The sequence below is a fragment of the Heterodontus francisci genome, chromosome 5, assembly GCF_036365525.1.
Source record: "Heterodontus francisci isolate sHetFra1 chromosome 5, sHetFra1.hap1, whole genome shotgun sequence".
Lineage (NCBI taxonomy): Eukaryota > Metazoa > Chordata > Chondrichthyes > Heterodontiformes > Heterodontidae > Heterodontus > Heterodontus francisci.
In genome coordinates, this window is record NC_090375.1 from 151,247,161 (window position 1) to 151,260,257 (window position 13,097).

The following is a 13,097-nucleotide window of genomic DNA, read 5'->3' on the forward strand; positions in this document are numbered from 1 at the left end:
CGGGTTAACAATGGAGATCAATGAGTATTTAAATACCTACATGAAAAGCAACTGGATTGCTAGTGACCAGGAATTACTGAGGCAACTGCAATCTTCACTGGGACAGTACATTCATAAAGAAAGAAAGAATTTGTGTTTCTATAGTGCCTTGTACATCTCCTCAGGGTACCTCAAGACACTTTGCAATCAGTGGACTAATTTTGAAGTGATTATCTCAGCAAATGCAACAACATTGCAATGTTTCACAAACAGCAGATTATTAACCAGACAATATTTTTTTGGCGTGGTGTTGATTGAGGGATTAATATTGACCAGCACACCTTTTCTACAATTAGCAACATGGGGTCTTTAACATCTGCCTCTGCTCACAGACAGAATCTTGGTTCCATGTCCTATGCAGAAGATGGCACTCCCTCAGTACAGCAGTCTGATTATGTGCTGTCAGCTTGAATCCAGAACTATGGCTCAAGGTTGAGGATACCATTAACTAAGCCAAGCAGACACTTAAATCTTTAACACAGCCAGACCACATATAAATAAAGCACCCTCCCCCCACCCCCAACTAGTTATAGTAAAAATCTTTTTGTTGGAACACTATCTTGTGAAAAGCAACCTGCATTGCACAGCAAAGCAAATGTGTATGTACAGGCTTTAAATGTAAATGCAGAACACATATTTTAATTAGTCCAGAATTATCCATGTTAGGATGCCCTGGGACCACAGTCACAATATTCCAAATCTAGCTTGCCCTTCCTGGGATATTCGTGGCAACTGCTGGCCAGACAAGAGGGAGGTGGGTTGAGACGAAGACCAGCGAGATCTTCTCACCTTCCTATGTCAGAGAGATACATTTCCTATTCGCAAATCACAAAATGAAACATAACAAGCAATAAACAGTCTCCATACTACTTTTTGAGGAGGAGGAGTGAATGTCACAGCAGGGAGATGCTAGCTGGAACTCTAAATAAAGAGGGGAAAATGAAATATGATGTAATTCTGGCTACAGTTCAATGAACAATGAGCAAACAGGTGATAATGGATGATAGATTTATGATGCAGCATAATTTCAGTGTAACAGCCACCAATTTATCTCACGTGGTCCACAGATTTTACATTTTACTGTAATATGCTCTGTATTCACGATGCTACACAGTGCTTTGTTTGACACGTTTGTGTGCTTGTATACTTTCAAGAATGTTTTATAGAAATAAAGTTGTAAAATTCTTCTTCATTTCAATCATTACATAAACTAAACATCACATAAAGCAAAATTAGGCAACCTCATGGAGCATCACTCCAGTCAAGTGAATTTTGGAGAATCACTGCCACAAGGTTGAAAACCAATCTCTGACCTGCATTCCCATCTGGTCAGAAAACATTATGGGCTGGATTATGTGGAGAGGGCAGAAGTCCAGCCATTGGGGCAGAAAATGGGAGGGAACCCCACTTCAGTGTTACTGAGGGTACAGCTGCAGGGAGAGAATGGTTCAAAGGTTGGGTGCCCTTGAAGACTGGTAAGACCAGGCAGGCAGACCCTGGTGATTGGGGTGGTGGGCAAGTTGAGGGGGTGTGTGGGTTGTGAAGTGCAGCGGTACCATTGCTGTGAGGGCAGGCATTGCCTCCGGGGACCCCTCCATGGGCCATGGAGTGCACTTAAAGAAGGCCCCCTCAACAGAGCTCACTAGGTTTCACCTGACAGTCTTCCAACGCAGCAGCGGGCCCTCTCAACGAGGGCAAAATGGGCTCAATTAATTCCCAGTGGGCAGCCAATCTGCCAACTTGCCCACCACTGGCAAAATGGCAGAGCAGCGGAAAGACATTGGGCAACTCTCACCACGCCTTCCCGCCTCCCAGCCCGTCCCCTAAGGGCCCAGAAATTCCCAGCCTATGTCAAAGCCTATAGCTTTGCTGAATTAAACCTACAGTACTGTAGTTATCAACAGTCCTCCAGTACTTCACTTCAGCATCTTTTGTGTGTGAATGTAAGCACAGTTTTGGCTGGCTGTGAGACAAGTGACATCAGATGATCCAAATCCTGAGCCTGTATGATATCCATACATGTTTACTTCCAACAAGTAGTGATAGGAACTTAGGAACAGGAGTAGGCCATTGAGCCTGTCGAGCCTGCTCCACCATTCAATTAGATCATGGCTGATCATCTACCTCAACACCACTTTCCCACACTATCCCCATATCCCTTGATCTCATTAGTATCCAGAAATCTATTGATTTCTGTCTTGAACATGCTCAATAACTGATAATTCCAAAGATTCGCCACCTCTGAGTAAAGGAATTTCTCCTCATTTCAGTCTTAAAGGGCCTGCCCCTTATTTTGAGACTATGTCCCCGGTACTAGACTCACCAGCCAAGGGAAACAACCTATCTACATTTGCCCTGTCACGCCCTATAAGTATTTTCTAAGTTTCAATGAGATCACTCTCATTCTTCGAAACTCTAGAGAATACAGGCCCAGTTTCCTCAATCTCTCCTCATAAGACAATCCCACCATCCCAGGGATTAGTCTGGTGAATCTCTGTTGCACTCCCTCTAAGGCAAGTATATCCTTCCTTAGACAAGAACACCAACACTGTAAACAATATTCCAGGTGCGGTCTCACTAAGGCTCTATACAATTGCAGCAAGACTTCTTTACTCCTGTACTCAAAACCCCTTGCGATGAAGCTCAACATACCATTTGCCTTCCTAATTGTTTGCTGCACCTACATGCGAGCTTTTCGTGACTCATGAACAAGGACATCCAGGTCCCTTTAGACATCAACACTTCCCAACATTTCACCACTTAAGAAATGATTTTTCTACCAAAGTGGATAACTTCACACTTATATTATATTCCATCTGCCATGTTCTTGCCCACTCACTTAGCTTGTCCAAGTCCCCTTGAAGCCTCCTCACAATTTACATTCCCACTTAGTTTTGTGCCATTGGCAATACTGAAAATATTACAATTGGTCCCCATATCCAAATCATTTATATAGATTGTGAACAGCTGTGGCCATGCATTGATCCTTGCAGTACCCAACAAGTAACAGCCTGCCATCCTGAGAATGACCCATTTATTCCTACTCTCTGTTTTCTGTCTGTTAACCAATTCTCAATCCATGCCAGTATATCACCCCCAATGCCATGTGCTCTAATTGTGTTTACTAACCTCCTGTGTGGGACCTTATCAAAAGCCTTCTGGAAATCCAAATACACCACATCCACTGGTTCTCCTTTATCTACGCTACAAGTAATATCCTCAAAAAACTCCAACAGGTTTGTCAAACATGATTTCCCTTTCATAAATTCACATTGACTCTTCCCAATCATATCATTATTTTCCAAGTGTCTAGTTATCACGTCCTTTATAATAGATTCTAACATTTTCCCTACTACTGACATCAAACTAACAGGTCTGTAGTTTCCCGCATTCTCTTTCCCTCCCTTCTTAAACAGTGGGGTTACATTTGCTACTTTCCAGGCTATAGGAACCTTTCCAGAATCTATAGAATTTTGAAAGATAACCACCAATGCATCCAATATCTCTATAGCCACCTCCTTCAACACTCAGGGGTGTAGTTCATCTGGTCCTGGGGATTTATCAACCTTCAATCAGTTAATTTTTCGAGTAATACCTCTATATTAATACTAATTTCTTTCAGTTCCTCATTTTCACAAATCCCTTAGTTCCCCAGTATTTCTGGGAGAATTTCCGTATCTTCCTCCATGACAGACACAAAGTAATTGTTTAGTTTCTCTGCCATTTCCCTATTCTCCAGTATAAATTCTCCTGTCTCCGACTGTAATGGACCCTCATTTGCCCTTGCTAATCTTTATCAGCAGCAGGAATCCTGGCTGGAATTCTATCCCTAGCCCAGCGGCATTAAAGAGGCATCCCTGACTGAGAACTGTTAATTCAGGGATTGAACCAGAGTACAGATCAAAATAACTCACTGTGCATTTACTGACTGAATTATCACCAGCGTACCTTTGAACAGTTTTAGGAAAGTACCCCATAATGACTGGCTTGGAAAAAAAAACATAAAATATATTTACATTTAAGAATAATACAAAGTTAAATATTGGTTTTTAAGTTAGTGGATTTAGTAGTGATAATAAAGTCTTAAAAATGAAGTGCTAGCAACCCAGCCACAGCAATGGGGAACGGCAGAATGCATGCAGTAGCAATAACACATGCATGCATGTGTATCAGTGAGCTGAGAGGAGCCTGGAAATGAAAGGGTGCAGAGTCAGCAAGAGGGGACAGAGCTACAGAAAAATAAATGAAAAAAAATCTAGGAAATTTTTCCCCTCTTGCATTGAAGAAGGATGACAGAGACACAGAAAGAAATATGAAGCGGCACTCGTTCAAATGCTCAGAAGTTAAAATGCCCAGGTTAACATCCACAATTTGATTAATGTGCTCTCAACAGTATATTTGAAGCCAAATTCAAAAATCAATAGATATGTGTTGTTTGAAAACCCATACAACAAAAGCTGCCATCCACCTATTAATGTAGGTGGCTCGACAATTTCGAGCTTTATACTTTTTCATCTCCACAGACTTTGATCAGCCTTTCTGAACAGTACTCTCAGAAAGCAGTTTATTACCCACTCCATCAAGTGATCAATGATTTCATTAATATGACAGATCACAAAACTGTCGTATCATTGATACAGGCTTGAAAGATGATTCCAGTTTCCTGCCACATTTCCACAGTCTGGGATACATACTGGCAGCTCGACTCCATTCAATATTTTCACAGACACAGAAAACTAAAAATCCATTTTCAAACCAATTTCAATTAGAATCCAGAAGTTGTTATCACAGGTGCAGCAGAATGGGTCTGTAAGTGGAAAAGTCGTCTGTCCGTTCTGAAATGAAACCTTATCTGTAGCCACAAAGATGGCTGAGGACAGCCTATCTGTAATTTACTTTTTATCCTGTGTTAACTTAAGCTTACTTCTGTCACATGGAATTCCTACTACTTGCTGTTAGTGGGTAATCTAAAAGCTTAAGGAGTATATATGAGCATTGATCTTTTCTGCATGACCTTTCCTTTGAACATATGCCCCCTCCCCATACATTTTAAATAACTCAAAATTACACACGGGGTTAAAGATCTGTGTTTTTCATTTTGCATTATTTTGCAAACTTTGCGTTAGTTTAAGCTTCATAATTCTGAAGCTAAGAGCACAGTCTTTGAAAAAAAAGACGAGAGCCGTCTCCACCCATTGCATTCCCAGAGATTTTCATTTGCAAGGACTGGAACGTCAGTATTTCATTAATTCTGCACCCAAGTGGAGAGGCTTTTCTCTCACCTCCTCCGGTCTCCTTTAGCAAATTATCCCATGACGGTGGATTTATTCTCTCAAAGACCCCAGACTTTGAGAAACAACAAAAGAATCAGAAGACTTTCTGGTCCACCTGCCTGGCGAATGATGAAGCAGGGAAAAGCATCCCCCAGAGAAACCAATCAAACCATTGTGTGGCACAGTCAGACCTTTTCAACTGTCAAACCAGGAGAGGTGGAAAAGAGATGAAAGAACTTGGAATGAAGCTACCATTTATAGAAAGATACAGGAATGGTCTCCTAAGATTTAATAATTGGGATGGGACTCAACTTTAGCTTAAAAAAAACATGAGCTAACCTAGCCAAAAAAAAAGTTAGAGAAAATCCCCAGCCTTTACTACACAACAACACAACTCTCTGAATCAGGCATTTTAGATGAGGTTAAATGATGAACATTTAAAGCTTGTGAAGTCCACTTAGGTGACTGAGTCGGAAAAATAAATTTTGTTTTAAAAAATACAGTATTATTTTAAGCTTTTTAAAAAAAAAATCCAGAGGTTTTGTGAAACCAGAGTGTAACTGAGAACAAACTCCTAATGATATTCATTTCCAACTCAAAAACAGTTTGTCCTCGTAACCAATACAAGTTAAATTTTTCCAAATCCTGGAATGTTTCCTTTTCATATTGGTAGGTGAATGGGTTGGGGGAGGGGAGAGCAGCAGGGTTGCAAGAAAGATGTTCATAATAGGGTTAAAATCTGCCCTGTCCCAGGGGAGTCAGAGATCCTTATCAATCACTGTGGATTGGGTTTCATGGCATTCCTGACTGCCTTGTATCATAATGTGAGAACCCCCACCACCACCACCAACCCCCCCACCCCCACCCTCCCCTTTCAGAATGTTAAATGCAAACTAAGCTCTCCATATTACTCATTGCCTCTTTTCAACTTTGACCCACACAACGTGAGTAACGTATTACTTCATTCTGACCATGAGGCCATAAATGGGTAAAAAGTTTTCACACTCCTTTTACAGCAGCACTGGCTGGAAAGTACGAGCTACTACTGCAACAGGAAGTGTTCCTTGCAAGAGCCCCACTGCTTCTTTTTTATTGCTACCCTATGATGAGTTTTTTTGTTGTTCCCTCTTGCCAGACTCCACAAAATGAAAGATGCTAATTAAAGGGGAAGGAAGGGGTGTGAGGAGAAGCAAGGATTCATCGCCGTCACAACATTTCAGGGATGGGGCAGTCTGGGGGAAAAGGACACGGGCGAAAACGTTAACAGCTTCAGTTCTTCTTGGCAGACTTCAAATTCTTCAGAAGTGCAATATCAGCTTTTTCACAATTAAAAGAAAACCAGGAATGTCCACCTGCCTTTGGAACATAACAAGGACATTAAAGGAAATGGCCACATCCTTGACATTGATGCAGCTTTCCTTAACTTACTGTACTCAATAATTTATACAGTTACAAAGCCATCTCTCAGATTCACTGTTTTTGCAGAACTCATTTTAAGGTTCAGAGCTCTATTCAAACATCATCAAATTACATCATATCTTTAAAAAAACCTTCACAAATGATAAGGGGTCAGTTGTCCTCGAATAGTTGAAGATCATCCATAACTGGGCACACAAATATGTTTACGCACATGGCGATATTCCGCAGGTTCAGAGCAGAGGACACCAGAGCAGAAGGGAGCAGGGCAGAATGGAAAATGAGGAATATTCACATGGAATCTTATACCACAGAAAGAGACCATTCAGCCCACTGTGCCTATGCCAGCTCTTAGAAAGTTATACAATTAGTCCCACTCTTTCTCCTTAGCCATGCAAATTTTCCCCCTTCAAGTATATATCCAAAACCCTTATGAAAGTCACTACTGAGTCTGCTTCCACAATCCTTTCAGGCAGTGCATTCCAGATCATCATAGTTCGCTGCATAAAAAAAAATCCTCATCTCCCCTCTGGTTCTTTTGCCAATTATCTTAAATCTGTGTCCTCTGGTTATCAACCTTTTCACCATTGGAAATACTTTGTCCTTATTTACTCTATCAAAACCACACAAGTGTAAATGGCCCTTAACCTTCCCTGCTCTAAGAACAACAATCCAGCTTTCCTTGTCTCTCCACATAACTGATGTCCCTCATCCCTGCACCCAAATTATAATTTCCTTCCTCTCAGTATTGGTAAGATGGTTCCCAGTTGTGTGTACAGCATACTTGTTGCTTTTGTGCCTCAGTCTGGATTTAACATTTTATTAGTGGGCTACAGGACTCAGCAAATCAGGGGTCCAATCAGTTAGGCCCCAATTTTGGCTGCTTACCATTGTCTGTGTTCCCCACACCTATTCTCCCCATGCACAAACCAGAAACTATACACGAAAGGCTAGACCAAGAACCACATACTCAAAAATGACAGCTTAACATAGGCATAACACTCCAGAGCATATTTAAAGGAGGAAGAAAAATCAATTTGCACATATGTGCAACTGGCAACAACTCTTCATGCGGCAATTGCACAGGCCACTAAAGAAGGAAAACTATTATGGTAAATCTCATCAAATTACTAAGAGCAGCTTTAACTGGAACAGAACCCAGCAGCATGAAAGAAAAATTGCTCTGCATTGGGCTTACAACAGGGATTACTTTAATTCCAAATTCTTCTTCCTCCGCCCACCAGCAACACTTTCCCAAAACAAACAAAAATCCAGGTGCAGCTGATCCATTCATGAGGAATGCAGTGAACACAAAAAAATAATTGCTGTTCTCACTGTTAGCAAATCCCTGTACACTACTTACCATTGGACGTTGTACTAGAGGCTATGGCTTTTTCACTGACATCTGTGCGAGAAGATCCCTTTACAATGGAATTTTCTTTTTTCTTTTCAGCTGCAGTAGTACTGTGTGACTGGGCATCCATGGTGATTTTTCATTACCTCAGCTCTTAACACCAGCACAACTATAAGAAAAAGAAAGGGACAGAAATCTTTTTAAAAAAAAAAACAAACACTCATTAGGATTCCATAATGGAACAATATTTTAAATAAAAATCCACATCTTCACATTATACAAGACATCACAAGTCTGTAGTAAGCTACAGTAATATGTTAAAGAACCTGTTACATTTATTTTAAGCAAACTTTTCTATTACTCTTACAATCTAACACTTAGGGAGAAATTTCTCAAATACCAGTCATCAAAAATGCAGGAATAAGTGACAGCACAGCTACAACTTTCCTGAAAATCTGCCCCATGGTTTCAATTTAAAACATTTGAATCCCACCACCAAGCACCGAAATAAAGTCCTATTTTTCAGTTATTACTGAGGCAAATTGCAATTTAAACTTGTCAATATACATCAACTCTCACAGGTAAAACAGCAGCAAAAGCACCTTTCTAACATTTCACAGTCTAGACACAGTCAGCCAAGCCATGCCTTTTGTATTTGTGAAAAGTTTAAAAGCTTGTATCACAGACCTTATTTTTAACATAATCCGAATACCAATCAGAACACAGGTGTGTCTTTCAGTTTAAAGCACAGTTATGGATTTTTGCCAAAGACAAGAAACATTAAACATACCCAACAGCCAAAACATTGCAGACATTTGGCAAATTTGCAGAAACTGGCAGAAATCTAAATCTTATTGAAGTCAAATGCATTTCATCAAAAACCATGCATAAAACAAGTCACTAAACCTGATCATAATGACTTATGCAGCAATATAAAAGTCTGCAATTGCAGTAGGCCTCCCAAACGGTCACTGCACAGTTTTTGAAAGTGGAGGGGTGAGCAAACTGAAGGAATGCACCATTGCTGCCCAATATAAACCCTTGCAAAATAACCCTGTGATTTTATAATGTGCCTATCAGTTACAGTGAAGATCTGAAGAAAACTATAATGTGAGCTGTGCTTTATTTCTTTGTCCAATGCCTTTTCTGTGTGCTTTTTCCCTCCATTTATCAAATCTAATTGATAAACTTTCTCTGCCTTTCTTAACTTGCAATCTCACTATAATGTCTCATTTCCTCCGGGATTTCTTCCTTGTTCTTTAACTGCTGTTATATTTTTGTTTTCTACCATGACTTCATCCTCACTTTGTTTCTCTTTTGCTATCCCCCATTTTTCCTCATGCAGTCTTACTTTTATTCATTTCATTAGCAACTGCTTCACCTCCTCTGGGAAGAGCTGTCCAAAACAGCAGTGTCACAGCATTCATCATCATTACATCAGCAGCAAGAAAGTTCACACTGATTGTTATCAGCATAAAGAACACTCTGATCACTGTGCAAGCAAACATAACATGTTTAATTTTTAAGAAATAAGCCTGAGTATTTGTGGTGTTCAGCTGTACATCTTTGATCTGCTCTGTTTAAAATAGTCTTTGGGGATACAATCAAATGTGAACAGTATAAACTATAAAAGAGAAGAGAAACAGAAGAGGAGGTGAGAGAAACGAGCAGGAAATTAGACTCTGTGCTCAAGCATAAAGGGCTGTTTATCAGTCCAATTGAACTGACTGATAAAATATCATGGGGATTTCAGAATTCGACTGACCAGTGCAACAAATAAATTCAAATCGAGATTTATAAAAAGAACAAGATCTGCAATTTACCGATTAATATATTCAACAAAGTGAAGTCTTGTACCTTTGCAAATCTTGTTCCATTAGAGCTTTGCCCTGCTATTGCTGTGTACCTATGCAGTGATCCTGGGTGTACTGACAACATATTAATTTCATGTTGCAAAAAAAATTGATATTTAGTTTGTAAAAACTGATGTGGTAATTGCAAAGATGAAAATCAATTTAAAAATTGCATTTACCATTTTTCAGAAGGCAATTAATTCAGCAAGGTGTTCATTCAGGAAAAACTTAACGAATTTAGAATACATAAATGATAAGAAATAAAGCAGCACTTTCCCCAAATACCTTATTTGCAAGAGCATTTTGCTTTCCAAAATGTTTGCAGCAGCTCAAATTTCCTTTAATAAGCTAAAACTTAACACAATCTTTCATTATTCTTTTAAAATGAAGCTCGCTCCATCTTATAAATGCCAGATTAGCTAGATTAGTTACTTAAAGTCAAGCAGCAGTGACAATCTGATGGTGTCAGGCAGCACTTTCAACCACGTTAGAGGATTTTGCATTTTGCCATTTACCTAATCTCAATATTAAGGCTTGCTTTGTGCCTTTAACCACTGCCTTAAACAACTTTTCTTCTATACACACAGGGAACTAGCGATAATCTTTGCAAATGCGATAATTAAGAATGGCAAAGCTTTGCAATATTCATTTAAAAGCCTCATTCAAACAAAAAGAAACTAAACTGAAGCAGAATAGTGTCTAATTGAAATACAACTGAAGTACAGATGAAGTCAAGGAAAGCAATGCAACAGAAACAGCAAAGCACAAATCATTTATGTATGTATTTTATCCATTCATGGGATGTCAGCATCACTGGCAAGGCTAGTATTTATTGCCCATCCCAAACTGCCCTTTATAAGGTGCTGGTGTGCCACCTTCTTGAACCTCCTCAGTCCATGTGGTGAAGATACTCATACTGACCTGTTAGGTAGAGAGTTCCAGGATTTTGACCCAGTGACAATAAAGAAATGATATATTCCCAAGACAAGATAGTGTGTGACTTGGTGGGGATGTTGGAGGCAGTGGTGTTCCCATGGGCCTATTGCCCTTTCCTTCTTAGTGGTAGAGATCACAGGTTTGGCAGGTGCTATCAAAGAAGACTTGGTGAGTTGCTGCAGTGCACCTTGGAGATGGTACGCACTGTTGCCATGTTGCGCTGGTGGTGGAGGGAGTGAATGTTTAAGGTAGCAGATGGAATGTCAATCAAGTGGGCTGCTTTGTCCTGGATGGTGCCGAACATCTTGAGTGTTGTTGGAGCATCACTCATCCAGGCAAGTGGACAGTATTCCATCACATTCCTAACTTGTGTCTTATAGATAGTAGAAAGGCTTTCAGAAGTCAGAAGGGTGAGTCACTCACCACAGAATACACAGCCTCTGACCTGCTCTGGTAGCCACAGTATTTATGTGGGTGGTCCAGTTAGGCTTCTGGTTAATGGTGACCACACCCCCCCACCACCACCAGGATATTGATGGTGGGTATTTGACAATGGTAATGCTGTTGAATGGCAAGAGGAGGTGGGCGGACTCTCTCTTGTTGGACATGATCATTGCCTGATGCTTGTGTGGTGCAAATGTTACTTGCCACTTATCAGCCCAAGCCTGAATGTTGTCCAGGTCTTGCTGTATGTGGGTGGTGATTGCTTCATTATCTAAGGAGTTGCAAATGGAACTGAACCATCAACGTTTCTGATCTTGTGATGGAGGGAAAGTCATTAATGAAGCGACTGAAGATGGTTTGGCCTAGAACACTACCCTGAGGAACTCCTGCAGTGATATCCTGGGGACCGAGATGATTGGCATCCATAAACCACAACCATCTTCCTTTGTGCTTGACATAACTCCAGGCAGTGAAGCGTTTTCCCAGTTCCCACTGACTTTAATTTTACTAAGGCTCCTTGATACCACACTCAGTCAGATGCTGTCTTGATGGCAAGGGCATATTTCTCACACCTCACCTCTGGAAGTCAGCTCTTTTGCAAAGGCTTCAGCCTTGTTTTTTGCACTCATGTGCTGGATCCCACCATCAGTGAGGCTGGGGATGTTTATGGAGCCTCCTTCTCCAGTTAATTGTTTGTCCATCACCATGCAAGACAGGATATGGCAGGACTGCAGAACTTTGGGCTGGTCCACCAGTTGTGGGATCACTTAGCTTTGTCTATAGCATGCTACTTCTGTTATTTAGCACACATGTAGTCCAGTGTTGTAGCCTCATGAGATTGGCACTCCATTTTTAGGTGCACCTGATACTGCTATTGGTATGCTGATCTACACCCCTCACTGAATCAGGGCTGGTCCCCTGGCTTGATGCTAATTATAGAGTGAGAGATATACCAGGTCATGAGGTTACAGATTGAGGTGGAGTACAATTCTGCTACTGGTGATGGCCTATAGTGCCTCATGGATGCCCAGTTTTGAACTACTAAATATGTTATGAACCTGTCCCTTTTAGAACAGTGGTAGTGCCACACAGCACAATGGAGGGTGTCCTCAGCGTGAAGACGGGGCTTTGTCTCCAAAGGGCTGTGCAGTGGTGACTCCTATAAATGCTGTCACAACAGATGCATCTGCAACAGGTAGGTTGGCGAGGACAAGGTCGAGTAGTATTTTCCCTCATGTTGATTCTCTTACCACCTGTTGCAGCCTCAGTCTGCAGAAATGTCCTTCAGGACTCAGCCAATTCGGTCCCCAACACACTGTGCCCTGGCTGCCCTCGGTATTTCATTCCAATGGTGTTCAACATGGAGGATTACAGATTCATCAGCTGAAGGAGGGCAGAAGGCGGTAATCAGCAGGAGCTTTCCTTGCCCATGATTGACTCGATGCCATGAAACTTCATGGGGTCCACAGTCAATGGTGCAGACTCCCGGGGCTACTCCCTCCCCAACAGTATACCACTGTGCTATGGCCTCTAGTGAGTCTGTCCTGTTGGTGGGACAGGACATACCCAGGGATGGTGATGTCAGAATTTGGGACATTGGCTGAAAGGTATGATTCTGTGAGTATAACTATGTCAGGCTGTTGCTTGACTAGTCTGTAGGACAGCTCTCCAGGTTTTGGTACAAGTCCCCAGATGTTAGTGAGGAGGATTTTGCAAGGTCGACTGGGCTGTGTATGCCTTTATTTGATGCCTAGGTGGATGCTGGATGGTTCGTACAGTTTT

The 13,097-nt window shown here is 41.1% G+C and overlaps 1 protein-coding gene across 1 annotated transcript in view; it reads right to left on the reverse strand.

Annotated features, from left to right (window-relative positions):
* Window positions 1-13,097, reverse strand: part of LOC137369634 (transcriptional activator GLI3-like) — a 471,074-nt gene that overhangs the window by 415,907 nt on the left and 42,070 nt on the right. The window contains exon 2 of the mRNA XM_068030965.1: window positions 8,092-8,251. Within this exon, the coding sequence (XP_067887066.1) occupies window positions 8,092-8,212 (121 nt within the window). The 5' untranslated portion in view covers window positions 8,213-8,251. The remainder of the gene's footprint in view (window positions 1-8,091; window positions 8,252-13,097) is intronic.